The sequence below is a fragment of the Callithrix jacchus genome, chromosome 2 (assembly GCF_049354715.1).
Source record: "Callithrix jacchus isolate 240 chromosome 2, calJac240_pri, whole genome shotgun sequence".
NCBI classification, from domain to species: Eukaryota; Metazoa; Chordata; class Mammalia; order Primates; family Cebidae; genus Callithrix; species Callithrix jacchus.
In genome coordinates, this window is record NC_133503.1 from 135,962,055 (window position 1) to 135,980,175 (window position 18,121).

Here is an 18,121-nt window from a genome sequence, read left to right on the forward strand (position 1 = left end):
TAATATCTTTTGTTGGCACCAAAGTAAAATTTCAGGGCAATGTACTTCAGAAGGCTTAGAGGACCTACATGTTTTATAAATGAATGTGTATTGAGAATATATTAAAGGATAGGTAAGATGAATCAATCCCTCAGTCATTGTTAATGGAGCAATAGCTATGATCCTACAATGTCAAACCATATACAAATATAAAATGCATGCCCCTGCCTACAAGATCTCATTGCCCTGATGAGGAAATATAACATATAAGACATTGTTATATTAGTGTTAAATTATGTAGCACTGAAATTCTTAATTCTGAGAAAAGGGAAGTCAGCATGGATTAGATAGGTCAGATATTTCCTGTATGAAATGGGTTTTATATGATAATATTCACTATATAGGGAGTTCTTACTTTATGCTGAAATTGTCCTTAGCATTTTAATGTGTTATACAATTCAGGCACAGAGAGGATAAGTAACTTGCTGGAGTCACCCAGATAGGAAGAGGTGAAGCCAGGATTTATATCCTGGAAGTGTGGTTCCAGAGCCCACTCCACAATTCACTTTTATAAGAAAGAGAAGGATCAGGGCAGAGTGAATTGAAAGCATTCCAGGCAGGAAGATTAGTATTGACAAGGGCATGTAAGAATGGTATGAAGTCCCCTTTCTGAGTTTTTGAAAGCATTGTGTTTTGTATTTCTAAGATTATGTATAAGATTTTAATCATATACAATGAGAGTCATATGGCCTTAAAGTGAACTTGTTATATATTATGTGCTAATTTTTTTACTTTTTCTCTTACACCTATAATTTCAACAGAAGTTAGTGAGAAATTATTATTTATTATATGATTGCTACTTTTACATTCTGTTTTCCAGGAGATCTATATAATTCAAAATATATTTGTTTGCTTTTGTTCAAATCTGCAACATTTATATAGTTAAGCTTATACAAAGTATGAGTACATTTTGAGTCCAAAGAGGAATGAGCATTTTTAGGAATACTTTCTTTAGTATTTTATTTACTCTGTGTTTGTCAATAGCATATCAGAGAGCATATCTACCCCTTTATAATGAAGTTTCAAATATTTTTATCTGTTAGCATCAGACGCTCAGTGCCATTCTACAAGATATAGAAGAAAAACAAGAAAATTTATTAGAGTTTGAAATAAGAAACCCTGAAGATGCAGGTAAATATAGACTCATACTCAAGTATATTTTCAGATACCCAAGGTCATCTTCTTCTTTATAAGGTATGTGTTTATTTCAAAGCTCACAATGGCTGAAAAACTGGTCTTCTATTTTTACGCAAGATGATTTAAAGTGCTAGGAATTATTAATATCATTTTTAAAAAGTAAGTCTAAAGTAGACTTTTAATGATAGTTAAAAGACTTATTTTATCATAATGCAAACTAGTAGTTTGTTGTTAGATAAAAATACTTCTAGATGCAAAATGTTGCATGAGTAATTTGAGAGACATTCAGAACCATCATCAGAGATAAGCTACTACCAGTGATATGTGTAGATAATCCTATGACAGAAAATGTAAGATTGTGACTGGAGATGACATTATGTTACCCTGTGGCTTGTCAGCTTCACCCAGCTATGGTAATCCTTAAAAGTAGATCAGAAATAGTGCAGTGGAAGGTGGTGCAGCAGTGACACAAGGAAAGCAAATCCTCATACTTTCAGAAGAGCACATATAACAGGTGGATGTCTTACTGCAAAGGTGTCTTCCTGTTTTCAAAACACTAAAGATTCAAAATAGCAAATTAGACTCTGATCCCTGACCTAATAATCTCAATTTCTCAAACTTAAGTGAATATGTGCAAGCCCTTGATGACTCACATATATATTTTTTGAGTTATGATTTATAAGGTGGAAAGTAGTTCCTGTTAAGTTCAGATCTGAATTTAAAAGTTAGTTAAAAATAGTAGCTAAGGCTGGGTGCTATGGCTCAAGCCCGTAATCTTAGCACTTTGGGAGGCTGAGGTGGGCGGATTACCTGAGCTCAGGAGTTTGCCACCAGCCTGGCCAACACGATGAAACCCCGTCTCTACTAAAAAAAATACAAAAAATTAGCCATGCATGGCAGCGTGTGCCTGTAGTCCCAGCTGCTCGGGAGGCTGAGGCAGAATTACTTGAACCTGGGAGGTGGAGGTTGCAGTGAGCCGAAATTGTGACACTGCACTCCATCCTGGGTGACAGAGCAAGACTCTGTCTCAAAAAAACAAAAAGTAGTAGCTAAAAGTAAAGTACCTCATCAACCTTTTGTGTAGCAGGATATAACTGTTTATCTCTTGACCTAACTCATGTTTGTATAGCCTTTAAAAAAATCATCTCTTTTAAAATTTTACACATTCTGCTTTTCATTCTGACCTAACGTGGTACATGTTATGTTTTGAGGAAACTAATATTAAATAATTCATACCTGCAACAAAAATGTACAGTTAGTATATTTATTTTATTTACTACTTATAATGTCTTTGCATCCAAGATGATTATTCCAAGTCTATAATTTTTTCATCATGAAAGACATACAGATATACTTGGAGAAATAACAAAGAGAAAAATGCTAAAATTAGCTACTGTCCCACCACAATATTTTGTTGTTTTGTTTCCAAGTCCCCCCCCCACAATTTTTTTTTGTCTAAGAACATAGTAATACAATTAGATCTCAATAAAACTGTTACAAACATAGTTTTGATCATGCTAGATATGGTATTTTTGCATTCTTTTTTCCCCATAGTCTTCATTCTTAGTGTTCAATAAATGTTCCACAGTTTCCTAAACTTTTCCCTTTTTGTTGAACGTTTGGATGATTTTGAAGTTTTTGCTGTTGTACAATATGTAGCTTTTTCTGGACTTATTATCTTCTTAGGAAAGATTAACAGAATTGTAACTATTGGATCAAATTATATAAGCATTTTAAAGTCTTGATTTATATTGATAAGTTCTATTTTATATATGTAGTACTAATTTTCACGTTGGAAGTAAAAATACTGGTGCTGCTAGCAGTGTACACGTTAGTGTCTTTGTGTACACTGCTGGTAGCACCAGTATTTTCATTTTAAATAATCTTACTAGTTTAATAGGAAAAATATGGCTTATATTTTCATTTGCCATGTTGCTTATAAGTGCTCCTTTTTCATCAGTTTTATTCCCTATTTTAAGAACTGTTTCTATTCTTTGTTTATTCATCAAGTGAATCCTATTTATATAATACAATTATTTACCCCCTTTCCACCATAACTGCTGCAAATACTTTTTCAGCCACTTGTCTTTTTCTTTATAATGTATGTCAGTTTTTGTTTAAATATATACAATTTCAATTCTGTATAGTAAAAATTCATCAGCCTTTTTTTGTTTTTTTGAATGCCTCTAAAATTAGGAACTTCTTCCCACTACTCCCAGATTTTGTAGTTTAATTTTATTCTGTTATAACCAATACATTGAATAATCATGATGCCTTTATTTTTGTTTTACTGCCCTTAAGGAAGGAGAGGTAAGGCAATGGGACCCTGGAGTTCTTGATGGTAACTAATTACTGACTGTGGTTAGCGCTGCCACTCTCTGGCAAGTGTTTAAAACTCAGTCTCTGGAGAGCAGTTTTCTAAGACTCTTCTGAAATTTCTCCATGGCCCATCATGCTGGAACTCCTATGATGTGGGCAGTACACATTGCCCTTTCCCTGTGCTGTCTCATTCTTTTCTCAGCTTCTCTTTTTTTCTGATGGACCATCCTACACAGACTCTCACACTCAGATGGAAGCCCTCATAGTCAGGGTCACAAGGCAGATCTCACACCAAGTCCTCAGGACTTTTGCACCTCAGGCCCACTGTTTAAAGGGAAGACATTACTTCTCAGCTCAGCAGCAACTTGCTTTTGGCCTTGCTCTGGTAGCTCCTCATTCTTCAAGGTCTCTAGGTGTTCAAGAAGGAAGCCAAATGCCAATTCATTGTCACCTCAACTGAGAATTTAGTTAAGTTCTCTAAATTATCTATGAGGAACAGCCCCCATTAGGCTTGAGGTAAAGGAGAGAAGCCCCTTTACCCCTTATTCTTGCTGCTGAGTATGCAGATTCCCACTCAGGTAAGCAACTGCTCTCTAAAGAAATCTCTTTTCAAACTCACCCTCCTCCACATCAGACACTTGTTATAGCTTGATCTGGCTGAGGGATCTGAGCAATGAGTCCCATTTTGTACATTTCTTTGAAAAATTTTTTTTATAGAGGCCTTACATTCACTTTGCTATCAGATATCAGTTGAACTGCTTCAACTGAACTGAGGCAGAAAATTGCCATTGTTAACATTTTATATATTTTTCCCCAAGTATTTTAATGTATAATTCATCTGAAATTTTTTTTTGTTTGTAAGATAAATATGTTCCCCATCCTGTATTATGATCACATTTACTCATCCCTATTTGTGGAGTAATTTCCCTCATCCTCACTGTTTTGTAATGTCTAATCAAGTATTAAAATCTTACACATATTAGGATAGTTGTAGATTCTTATTAAGATATCATTGATTAATATCACCTTTGATAAAGAAGTGTGTGATACCAAATTACATGTAAAATATATTTCTGTTGTCTCTTAGAGAAACACACAGAATATTTTAAGTCACTGTGCCATGTTATTTTTTCCTGTGGTTTAAAATTCAGTTGGAAAAGCTGGTATGACAGGCCATATAGACTTTTAATAAACAGTGTCAAATCTGCTGAATAAAGTTATATCTAAATTCTTATTGATTATACACGTTTTCTCCCTTTGTTAGCATATACATCATATTGTGAAACTAGTCCTTAGCCACAGCATTAGGGCAATACTCTGGGGACACTGACTCAATACCTACCCAGTCTTTTGTCTGATTTGCCAAAAGAATTTCTGAAACGAATTCTACTTCTGAACCTTATGTCATTTTCTACCACAGATTTTCTCAAGTTACTTTATCCAGGAAAATGTGCATTGGTCTAAGAAATTAGGAAAACCTTTAAGAAACAAAGCCAAAAGTGAAAGGAATAACAAGTAGCTTAAAAGACTTAAAATACATGCATTTAACCCTGCCAGTTTCCTACTTGGGAATCTGGGTTTGTACTTAACCCACATTTATGTATAAATCATGTGGATTTGTGATGGGTGAAAGGTCATTATGCCTTTACTTGGAAAGCAAAGGAAGAAAGTCAGGAAAATTTAAGTAACTATTGTAATGGTGGTTTGTAAGATCTACAGGTGACCTTAGGTTTCATATAGTACAATGGAAGTATTGTTGTAAGTGCAAAGAACAAGAACTGATAGCATGATTCTATTTTTAAGTATATATAATGTATAATTATATGTAGTATAATTATTTTAAATAAATATATAACACATTCTACACACACACATACACGCACACCCTAGAGTATTAACAGTAATCTCCTTTGTGGAATACATTAGAGGAAAAGCAGTGAGGTGAGTAGAGACACTCTTACATCTTTGTAAATATTTATATGGTTTGAAAAAATTTTACAATGTTAATGTATTCCTTTTGTATTTAAAAAAAATAATTTTAACAGACAAAATATCTTCTGTTACTACCTTCATTTCACAGATAAGAAAACTGACCATAGAAGTTACATGACTTATCTAGGCTCACAAAAATTAGTGGGACAGCAGGATTAGAACTCAGGCTGGCTTGCTCTTTTACAGTATTCTTACTTATACACTTCAAGGCATTTCCATAGATAGACATTGTTAAATAAGCCTTAATGGAGATATCTGGGCCATTAATATTGGAGAAGAGGGTACGGCATAATGGCTTTTTAAAATTAACAGTAGGGCTTATTTCTGTATGACCAAATTTGACATTCACTGTCCCTTAGTTAGCTAACTTTTTATTGTCATGTTTCTAGAACAATACATTGAAAAGATGTTAGAGATAAAAGAGATTATGGATAATGTGCTTGCCAAGCAGAAAGCAGAAAGGGATGATCTGGCTAAAAAATACAGGTAAGTAGAAAAAAAAAAAAGAGTGCTTTTGAGTTTCTAAATTTATTCATTTTAACTGCAATAGTTGTCTAGAAATTCTTAAGAATACAAACATTGCCTAGGTCCAAAAAATGACTTTATGAAGTTGTCTAATCTGAAAATTATACTTCCCAGAAAGGTATTTTTCTACATTATTACTTGAAATCGTCAGAAAAGAACATTTCAATATCTGAAGTTGTCTACAATGGAGAATTTTATGAAAGCCTTTCTGGTTATGAATCTCACAGATAAATTTCTTTCCTTAGCACACTCAAATTTTCAGCATTAAAAATGTTTCTTTTTGCTGTCACAAATGTCCTTCTAAGCAGTTAATCAGTTGATTAATTTTGTGTTTTATTGTATTTCTAAAGTCTCAACATCCTTAAAGAGTTTTATCCTGATTATATTGGTCACATACCTCTACTCATATTTTGTTGTGGAAAAAAATGTTGTATGGCTTTTTTTTTGTTTGGACATTATTTTTTATTAGTTTTTAATTGACTTATGTTCCCTATTCTTTATTTACATTCAATTTTCTAAATATGTCCTTATATGTCTTCTCTTATAATCATGTAATGTCTATTACGTATTTAATTTCTTTCTGAACTTATTTTAAAAATCAGTTTTCCATTTTTTTTTATTATTGGTATCAATGAGAGCCAACCTGGGTTCACTTAGGTTAAATCCTTCCAAACCATCTCATGAGGTGGAGGAGGTAGCCTAGAAGCTTCCTTTTCTAGGTAAAGGGGGAAGCAGTGTGGATTCTTTAGTGTGTTCTGATAGCCATTGTCACTATGCTCTTCTTCGAGTCTTTACATCTCCTCCTGCTGCATTTTAAAGCATTTTCATAGTAAGTAGTTTGGCCTAATAAAGCACTTTCATAGCAAAAAAAGAAATTTTTATTTTTAATCCCCATTTTGCCTTCTTCTCCAGTGAATAGCTAACATAAGTTCAAAATACAATTACAGTAATTACTTGGGGAACTAACATTTCTCAGGTCTAGCTGAAGTATGATTATTCACAAAACAATCTTGTTCTTCCATAGCTAAGAGAACCTGAGTAGAACTTTGAAATTGTACTTAATAATAAACAGGTAAGCAAGCCCCAAATTTAAAGAATGACGGCTCTCCTTAGCCACCAATTACTACTTTCCAACCAAAGACTAATAGAGATAGATGACCCAAGTTTTGCTTGTCTTTTACAGTTTATTCCCAATTGATAATAATGATACGAATATATAATCTGGATAACCTTACTGTCACCTCCTTAAGAAAAGGCACACTTACCTTAAATAAAGCAATCAGATTCCTCTCAAATGAAGTATTTTGCATCAACAGGCAGCAGGTGGTCAGATTAAAAAAAATCAAAGGCAACAAACTGCAAGGTAGAGTTTTGTGTATTTTGAGGTGATTAAAATTGAGACAAAGTATCTTTAACCTTTAAAGGACTGCATTAAAAAGTTTTCTGCTGTTACTACATGTTTTTTCTCTTTCTGTTTCTTCCTATAGGGTATCCATAGAGTCATTTAAGCATGGAGCCCTGAGAGAACAGTTGGCCAGCTTGGCTACAAGACAGAAGAGCCTTTTAGCTGTGGCAAAAAAACAGAAAAAAATAAGCCTGAAAATTCAAAACTATAAGAATGTTGCATCATTGTCTTGTCCTAATTTAAGGAAGCTTCCACCCAGATCAGAAATCTTTAGTGAAAAGGACAGCCAGGAGCTCACTAGTCTTGAAAATTTAGAGCATCCCCAATCAGTTTCACTTTCTCCTGTTTGTGGAAGCATGCAGGAAACACAATTGTCTCTGGAAACTTGGAACTACAGCCAAAATAACAACATTTGTCTAAATTCAGAGGCAGTGATAAGGGGAGAATTTTCTGGAAATGAGATGAACTCTAAACAAAATATCAGTGATTGTACCTTGGATGGTTTATCAAAATCCAGACATTCAGATGGCACGGAGAAGATTAAATTATCATCCCAACCTGTTGCTTTTATTGGTCAAACAGAATATTCACAAAAAGAGACTGATCTTATAGAAGCTACTGACAAAGACCATGAATTCTGTAGTCCTTCCCCAATAACTGGCAAATTAAATATTTCAGAAACTGCAAGTATCCTTGCCAAAAGTGATGCTCATCCATCAAATGTTATCTGTGATCAGGACCTTTCCAATTATGACCCTAAAAGAGGAAGCAGGAAAACAACTTCCCAGGAACCACCTAGGGGGACATCAGAATCCCTGGCACATCAAGGGATTGCTGCCTTAGGCAGTGACACAGTGAATCGGATGAAACCATATCCTAAAAAATCAGTTTCTGCTGTTCCACATGCAGATGACAGTCAGATCTCCTCTTCCTCCAGATCTGGGCAACAATATACTATAAAAAAGCCTTTAAACTACAGTACAGCTCCTAAAAAGAAATGTATTCAGATAAAAGATTTGATATTACTAGGAAGAATTAACCCAGGAAATAACATTCTGGAATTCAAAACACAGGTATTCTATATTTTTTTCTCTAAAATCATGCAAATTTTGTAAATAAGTGAGTAAATGTTGCTGTCACATAGTATAGACATTTAGCTCTGATTAGGGAAGTGGAGTTTTGCTGGGCTTCCTGAATGGAGGGACATAGCCATTGTATTCTAGCAAGTGAATTAATGTTTCTGGAATTGCCCTAATACATTTATTTTTATTTTATTTATTTTTTAATTTTTATTTTTAAGTTTCAGGGTACATGGACAGGATGTACAGGTTTGCTACATAAGTATATGTATGCCATGGTGGTTTGCTGCACCTGTCAACCCATCACCTAGCTATTAAGCCCAGCATGCATTAGCTATTTTTCCTTATGCTCTCCCTCCTCCCACCTCACTCTCCAAAAGTGTGTGTTGTTCCCTTCCCTGTTTCTATGTGTTCTCATTGTTCAGCTCCCACTTATAAGTGAGAACATGCAGCATTGGGTTTTCTGTTCCTGCATTAGTTTGCAGAAGATAATGGCTTCTGGCTTCATCCATGTCCCTGAAAAGGGCATGATCTTGTTCCTTTTTATGGCTGCATAGTATTCCATGGTGTATATGTACCACATTTTCTTTATCTAGCCTATCATTGATGGGCATCAATAGTCTTTGCTATTGTGAATAGTGCTGCAGTGACCATACATGTGCATGTATCTTTGTAATAGAATAATTTATATTCCTTTGGGCATATGCCCAGTAATAGGATTGCTGGGTCAAATGGTATTTCTGGTTCTAGATCTTTGAGGAATTGCCACACTGTCTTCCACAATTGTTGAACTAATTTACATTCCCATGAACAGTATAAAAGCATTCCTATTTTTCTGCAACCTTGCTAGCATCAGTTGTTCCTTGACTTTTTAATAATCGCCATTCTGACTGGCATGAGATGGTAGCTCCTCATGGTTTTGATTTGCATTTCTCTAATTATCGGTAATGTTGAACTCTTTTTCATATTCGTTGGCCATATCAATGTCCTCTTTAAACTTGACAAAAACAGGCAATGGAGAAAGAATTCCCTCTTTAATAAATGGCACTGGGAGAACTGGCTAGCCATATGCAGAAAATTGAAACTGGATCCCTTCCTTATACCTTATACAAAAATTAACTCAAGATGGATTAAAGACTTAAATGTAAAAACCGTAGAAGAAAATCTAGGCAAACCATTCAGGACATAGGCACAGGTAAAGATTTCATGACAAAATCACCAAAAGCAATTGCAACAAAAGCCAAAATTGACAAATCGTATCTAATTAAACTACAGAGCATCTGCACTGCAAAAGAAACTATCATTAGAGTGAACAGGCAACTTACAGAATGGGAGAAAGTTTCTGCAATCTATCAATCTGACAAAGGTCTAATACCCAGAATCTACAAAGAACTTAAACAAATCTACAAGGAAAAAAAATGATCCTATTAAAAAGTGGGCAAAGGGCATGAACAGACACTTCTCAAAAGAAGACATTCATTTGGCCAACAAACATACCAAAAAAAGCTCAATATCACTGATCATTAGAGAAATGCAAATCAAAACCACAATGAGATACCATCTCACTTTAGTCAGAATGACGATTATTAAAGTCAAGAAACAACAGATGCTGGTGAGATTGGAGAGAACTAGGAATGCTTTTATACTGTTGGTGGGAATGCATATTATTCCAGTTCTTTAAAAATATCAGGTTTTATAAGGCTTAGCTCATATCCTAGAGAATGTTCCATGTACAATTGAGAAGAATATATATTTACCTTTTGTTAGGTGAAGTTTTCTATAGATGCCTGTTAAGTCTAATTGGTTTATAGTGCCCTGTTAAAGTCTTCTTTTTTCCTCATTGATCTTCTGCCTGTTTGGTCTATATAGTAGTGCCCCCTTATTTGTAGGGGCTATGTTCCAAGAACCCCAGCAGATGCCTGAAACCACAGATAGTCCCAAACCCTATATACTAAGTTTTTTTCTATATATACATACCCATGATAAAGTTTAACTTATAAATTAGGCACAGATTAATCATAACTAATAACAACAGAAATGATTATAACAGTATGCTAGCATCACTACTGTTTAGCTTTGAGGATGTTTTAAAGTTAAATAAAGATTACTAACACACAAGCCTCGCAATCTAATAACATAGATATCTACCAAGTGACTGATGGGCAGATAGCATATACAATGTGAATACTCTTGACAAAAGGATGATTCACATCTTGGGCAGGATAGAGTGGGACAGTGTGAGATTTCATCACACTACTCAGAAGATCACGCAATTTAAAATTTGTGAATTATTTCAGGAATTTCTTATTATATATGTTTGAACCACAGTTGACCATGGAAAGTGAAAGTGCAGATATGGGGACTACCATACATTATTGAAAGTGGAATATTGAAGTATTTTACTGTTGAACTATTTCTTGCCTCATTTCTGTTCATTTTTATTTCATGTATTTTCATTATGTTTTATGTTTTAAGTGCATGTGCTTATAACTGTTATATCTTCTGATGCATTGAGCCTCTTAGTATTATAAAATGTCCCCCAACATTTCTTGTAACCATTTCTCTTTTAAGGTCTAGTTTGTCTGATATTATATAGCCATTCCAGCTTTCTTGTGGCTGCTGTTTGCATGATATACTTTTTCTATCCTCTTACTTTCAATTTACTTGTCTCCTTGAATCTAAAATCTGTGTCTCCTATATGCATTATATAGTTGGATCTTACTTTTTTAATCCAGTCTGATCAGCTCTGCCTTTTGATTAGGTTGTTTAATCCATTAACATTTCATGTTGTTATTAATATTTTTGGATTTGTGTCTTCTATTTTACTTTTTGTTTCAATATACCTCATGTCTTTTTGTTCCTCTGTACTTCCTTTATTGCTTTCTTTTGCAATCGGTGAATATTTTCCAGTGTAGAATTTTAATTTCTTTACTGACTTTTTTCATCATATTTTTTGAGTTGTGCATGCAGTAGCTGCTCTAGGACTCAACATTTTTGCTATCAGAATCAGCTTCAGATGTATTATACTAACTTAATTCTAGTAAAATATATAAATGTTACTTCTGTAGAGCATTATTCCTTTTTCCCCTTTTTATGATATTATTGCATACATATTATGTTTATAAGTTTATAAAGCCAACAACACATTGATATAATTATTGTTTTATAAAATGTTGTGACTTTTAAAGAAGCCGACAGAAGAAAGGAAAGCAATACATATTTATAGCTTTTGTTGTACCTACCTTCTTATTTATTCTTTCTGGATTGTTGCATTTGTTTTTGTGGATTTGAGTTACCATGTGGAGTCATTTCCTTAGCCCAGTATAGCTTTGTTCCCACCTACCTCTTTTGTGCTGCTATTGGCAAACATATTACATTTCTATTAGTTATAGGCCCAGCACTAACTTCTGTATCGTTTTTTATAATTGCTTTTTAAAATCTGTTGAGACAAAAGAAGAAATATGCATTTATACTGTTTTTATAATACATAATTACCTTTACTTGTACTATATGTTTTTTGATATGGATACATATTAGCCTATAGAGTCATTGGCTTTCAACCTGAAGAATTCCTTTATTATTTCTTATAAGGTAGATCTCTTAACAACCAATTTTCTCAGTCTGTCAGAATCTCTTTATTTTGCTTTCATTTTTTAAAGATAGTTTTCCTAGATGCAGGATTCTTAGTTAATAGTTTTTTTTGGTATACCTGGAATATGTCATCCCACTGCCTCTGGCCTCCCTTGTTTGATAATAAGTCAGCTGTTAATCTTCTTGAGGTTCCCTTGTAAATTATGAGTTATTTTTTTCTCCTGCTGCTTTTAATATTTTCTCCTCATCTTATGACTTTTGGCATTTTTACTATGTATCTGTGGATCTCTGCATTTATCCTACTTGAAAGTCATAGAACCTCCTAAATGTGTAGATTAATGCTTTTCAGTAAGTTTGGGAAGTTGTTGTTGTTGTTGTTGTTGTTGTTGTTGTTGTTATTGTTGTTGAAACAGAGTCTTGGTCTGTTGCCCAGGCTGGAATGCAATGGTTTGATCTCAGCTCACTGCAACCTCCACCTCCCAAGGGTTCAAGTGATTCTTCTGCCTCAGCCTTCCAAGTAGCTGGGATTATAGGCACCCACCACCACGCCTGGCTAATTTTTGTATTTTTAGTAGAGATGGGTTTCACCATGTTGGCCAGGCTGGTCTTAAACTCCCAACCTCAGGTGATCAGCCTGCTTCTCCCTCCCAAAGTGCTGGGATTACAGGCGTGAGTCACTGTGCTGGGCCAGCTTGGGAAGTTTTTAGGCATATATTTCTTCAGTATTTTTTCTGCTCCTTTTGCTTTTCCTCTCCTTCTTATGCATGTATTGGTATGCTTAATGGTGTTCCATATTTCTCTGAGGCAGTTTCATTTTCTCTTTTCTTTGTCTTGCCTACTCTGTATTAGTGTCTTCAACTTTACTAATTCTTTCTCTTGCCAGTTTAAATCTGTTGAGAGGGAGTGACTATTTTGTTTCAGTTATTTTACTTTCCAATTTCATAACTTCTATTTGGTTCTTTAAAAAATTTTTTTTCTTTTTTATTGATATTCTGTATTCAACATGACCTTGTCATCATTCCTTCCTTAATGTCTTTAATTATAAACTTGACCATATTTATAATAGTTACTTTGAAGTCTTTGTTAAATCCAGTGCCCAGTCACTCTCATAGGCAGCTTCTCTTGCTTGTTTTTCCCCCAGTGTATGTGTCGTACTTTCCTGTTTCTGTGTATGTCTAATAATTTTTTGTTGGAACTGAACATTTCAGACAATGCATTGTAGCAACTCTACCCTACCTTCTCTTAAACTTTTTATTACTATTTTTTTGTTTAAATACTGGCTAGATTGTTTTGGTGGAGTCTGTTTTAGTGAAGTCCCCACATCAGTGCTAAACTTCCAGTGTTGAGCTTCAGGGACTAAAGCCTTGGCCACCACTTTCCCTGACCTCCCTGACCACCCATGGCTCTTAAGCTCCACTTAATGCCCATTGACTGTTTTATTGTTTTCAACAATGTCCTAGGGGCACAGATTGTTCTACAGACTAATCCAAGCAAAGGTAAGCTCCTTTGAAGGGATAGTTCTTGAGGTCAGTGTTTGAAGTTTACTATGAACCTAGGAAAGCTCCTACAAGCTCTTTTCCCAGTTGTCTCTTGCAAACTAGCCAGCCTACAGTTTACCCTATGTCTCAAATGAATCTACCAGTCTACTCACAATTGCCTTTTACCGCAACTTCTAGTTCTGATAGTGCCCTTGAGCTTAAACTTCTTCATGCTTTGTTGCAAATGAAGTTAGTTCCTTAGGGAGGAGATTAGGAGCTGTTTTAAGGCCTGCTTCTCTTCCCAGGCAGAATCCCTGAACCTTGGCCCTGGAGCTCAGGGTGGGGACAATGGTGATTTTTCGAGTGACACCCTTGCTTTAGAAGCTGAGCATTCAGTAGAGGGGAGGTAGTAGCTTCCTGTCTTTTCAGCCTGCCTCTCCCAATGTGAAACCACCACCTTACAAGGCAAAGCAAGGGCAATTGGGATCCCAGCATTCTCACTGGTGCCGTGCCAAAGGTGAAGCCTATGTCTCACCACTCAGAGCTGGGCAGGGGAAGGGAGCCTCCACCCTTTGGCTATAGTTGCTGGCAACTTGGTCTTAGCAACAGTTGCTGGGGGCAGGATGAGAAATGCTGAAGTTATGCCCCTCCCAGCAAGACAGCCCTGTAACAGGGAGCCCTGTAGTCTTGACTACAGCAATCTGGAGTGGGTCTCCATTTCACAGAGCTGGGAGTGGGGAGGGAGAAAGCAGTCTTGGTTCAAATACCATCAACTCTCAACTTTTTAATCTGATTTTTGTAGGTTTTGTTGACTAGATGGTTCTTCATTTGCTGCATGCCCTTATGATCATATCTAGATACATTAAAATATATGCAAAAATTTATCAGGTGTTAGGGTATATCTAGTCCTTGTTACTTTGTCATGGCCAGAAGCAAAAGTTCACATATTTCAGCTATTTTTGACCCAAATTTTTGTTTTATTTTTCACTTCAGGAGACTACCCACAAAGCCAGTATTTTATTGAATGGTAAACTTAAGGTAGAAAGTGGTCGGATTTATAAAAACCCAGTCACCTGGCTCAAGGATCTTCTGGGAGGCAACAGTTATGTGACCTGGAATTATGCCTGGAATAAGGTAGGTCATTCTTAAGTTTATCTTAAGGAAATCTGAAAAATCTCCAAACTAGTTTTGTCGTCATATGTTCATTCTGTATGTGCTACATGCATATCATGCTACATGCATATCACAGAATGAACACATCACTTTCTCCCACAAGTCCTGTTTGCCAGAATTCCCCATGGGCATGGTTGCATAGCTGACTGCACCTTCCCTTTCTTACTCCTTATCTAGTCTCCGAACTTTAATGCCTTTAATCTTCCCATTTCATCTCTTGAGGGATTTTAGGTCTTTGTAACTCTATATGGAAAATTTGGAACCACTGGTGTATTGGTAACTTAGTTAATATATGTTATTATTCTAATGACATAAAGAAAAATCTGCTAAATACAAAAGAAATGGGCAAGAGGCCTTAAGACCCACAGAAATTATCATGTATTTGTGCTATAGCTGGAACCTGAGCAATGCCATTTTATACAAGACAAAGCTGTTTTTGAGAAATAAGTTGTAACGGCTGCCCCATTCTCCTCACAATAACTACTGGCCTTGGCTTCTGTAAATAAAACTGCTAGTTTGCTCTGCAAAGTGCTCACTATGTAAAGCTGCTTACCTTTTCTTATCAGTAACTGCCAGAATCCTTGGCCTTTGCTTACCAGTAATGACCAGAATAAGCAGCCCAAGCTAATTCCATCCTGGCCCCTGCAAGTTGTAATAAGTAACTGAGATCTGTGGATTCCACTACTGTCCAGACAACGTGTAAACTAAAGCATATCTTGACTTCTGTAAACCACTTAGGTAACAATCGAAGTGACAACAAGTCCCCTAGCCCTTGGAATGTCTGGAGACCTGCTCCCTCCTCTCTGCCCAGGTGGAGATTTATGGAATCCCTGGCCCTCAGAATGTCTGAATCCCTTCACCCCCACCCCCGGAGGTGGTTTACTGGTATAAAAGAGTCTTGTCACCCTTCCTTCAAGGCCATGGGTTGGAGAGACGTGAGTCCTCCATGGTCGCTGGCAATTAAGACCCTGCAATTTGGCATACTTTTGTCTTATGTTAATTTTATAATCTCACATTTCAATACTTCATATTTTTTTGTTTGAACATGTCCTTATCCATGAATTGCTAGCCCTAAAATGAATTACTTTCATTTAGACCTCCTAGACTTAGTAGCCTCCCTCTCAGTTCTGGCTTCTGAGTTATAGGCCCAGTAATGACTGATATTCTTAAGGTCTAGTGTTCATCCACCTCCAGATGTTCATGATACCACTTCAGGGACAGTCTTAAAATAATTCTTCAGAAAAGTGTGAATCTTCAGACATCTGCCATGACTGTTTCATAGACTAGAAGATATGCTCATCCTCTGCTAATCATTACAGTAAACCTCAGTGTACCAGTAATAGGAGGCACAGCTTTCTCTCCTCTTTTCTGATTAACCCAGGTCTGCCCATCCTCTCTGCTAGTCCCTGTTGCTCCCCAAAGTCTACATTGTATGCCCCAGATTCTGTGCTCCAACTCTGCATTCTGGTCTCCTAGAACTTGTTGGCAGGTGCATCTAGCACTGTTTCAGTTTCTTAACTTAGATCAGCACTTTCTGGATTCTACCTGCTGTATAGCCTGTCTGACTTCTTATTTTTCTAAAGTTTGTTTTTATTTCCCTCTTCTGGAGTAATCAGGTCATATGCTTTCAATTCATCTTAGTCCCTTTGCCCAATCCTTTCCATGAATTCTTAATTCATATCTGATTGTTAGTAATTAACATCTTGCCCATGAAAATCCCTTTTTGTTACAAGGTTTCTTAAACTTATGATAGATTATACTGCTCTGCTGAAACTGAGTCTTTGCTCACAGTACAGATATCATACTGAATGCTGTAGCTTAGGTTCTTTTGAGCTCAACATGCCTATGACTATGCCTATGCTACAGTGTGCCTGCATTTGCCTACTCTGTTTCTCCAAGGGAACTACTGTTCTTTCCTGCCTTTGAACAGCTAGCTGTGACATCATTTGGCCCTTACTCTGTACTAATGCCTCATTTACAGATCTCATTGCCTCTAGTATTTTCTCATAGCCATGTCATACATGGCTATGAGAAATTAGAATCGTACATTTAGCACCTATGTGATAGAAAAGCCACATGAAAATGTGGGCACTAAAATTAGGGCAATTCTCAGATATAACATATTCCTACAGATTATCTAAACAGGCTTATTTTCTTTAGATTGTCCGAAAAATGAAAACAGAGTTTTAAAAATCACTGCAGGCACTGATATACTTCTAGAAAATATCCCAAGCTGAGAAACATTACCCTAGTGATTTTCTTTACAATATTTAAAAGCCTTTTTTAAAGTTTACCACAGAAACCTCTGCCTCTTCTTGTCTTGGAGTAACTCCTGAATTTAGTCACTTGTTGATGAAAGGAGCTTTTTGCTATGTGGGTAAATGTGAACATTTCTACTGACTAGTTCTGAGAGTGGTGGGGGGGTGGGTATGGGACCAGGAGTGGTTGGTGGTCAGGCAAGGAATGCCAGAAAACTAGGTGTTGCCCTACATCTGACAGAGCCAGTAGGTGCAGAGATGACTCAAACCTCCAACCCAAGCAGCTGATACACAACTTTGCCAAGGAAATCCTGGTGCTTACTCACAGAGGGTATCACTGACTTCTCTTCTGTAGCCTCCCAGTTGTTGGACAACATTCTGGTGTGGCAGAGTGATTTGCAGGTGGGAGGCAGAAGACCAAGCTAGTTCCTGGTTCCACTCTTTATATTATCTGGGCAATGGTTTTCAATAACATTAGAATCACTTGAGGGGCTTTAGAAACTACTAGTGCCAGTAGACTCCAAGCCCATAGCTTCTGATCTAATAGTCTAGGTGGGGACCAAGTGGCAGTATTTTAAAAAGCATTCCAGGCAATTCTAATGTGCAGCCTCAGTAGGACTGATTGATCTAGCTCAAATCATTTAACCTTTCTGAACCTCAGCTTTCTTATGTATTAAATAAGTAGAGCTAGGTGGTATCTAAAGACCCTTTCAACGTAGAGATTATGGAGCTTGAATAGCTCCATATGTATGGTTTATAAAGCAGTTTTACACAACAACTTTATGAGACAGAAAGATCAACTATTATTTCTGTTCATGGATGTGAAAACAAAGTTTTCAGAGGTTAAGTAACCTGATTTAGCCTCGAGGCCAGCAAGAACCAGGACTAGAACCTGACCTTCTGATTCCCTGTACATTGTTTTCTGTATCTATAATGGCACAAGAGAGGCATACATTCCTTTCATTAGAAACAGGTTGCTCTGAACTCAAAAGATCACACAGTATCATCTAGCCACCTTTATGAATGTAGGCAAAGCCTTAGTCATGTGCAGCAACTGTTGCCCACTTCCACAGAAAAAATGCCTTTCTGTGATACAATTGCAGTATGAAAATCATAAGAATCATA

General features: G+C 36.2%; 1 protein-coding gene across 9 annotated transcripts in view; it reads left to right on the forward strand.

The window, feature by feature from the left end:
• The window catches only part of ANKRD31 (ankyrin repeat domain 31), a 211,792-nt gene that overhangs the window by 156,343 nt on the left and 37,328 nt on the right, over nucleotides 1–18,121 (forward strand). For all 9 annotated transcript variants that reach the window (XM_078365333.1, XM_078365334.1, XM_035291395.3 and 6 more), the window contains 4 exons: nucleotides 1,083–1,170; nucleotides 5,877–5,973; nucleotides 7,500–8,490; nucleotides 14,559–14,699. In XM_078365333.1, the coding sequence (XP_078221459.1) occupies nucleotides 1,083–1,170; nucleotides 5,877–5,973; nucleotides 7,500–8,490; nucleotides 14,559–14,699 (1,317 nt within the window). The remainder of the gene's footprint in view (nucleotides 1–1,082; nucleotides 1,171–5,876; nucleotides 5,974–7,499; nucleotides 8,491–14,558; nucleotides 14,700–18,121) is intronic.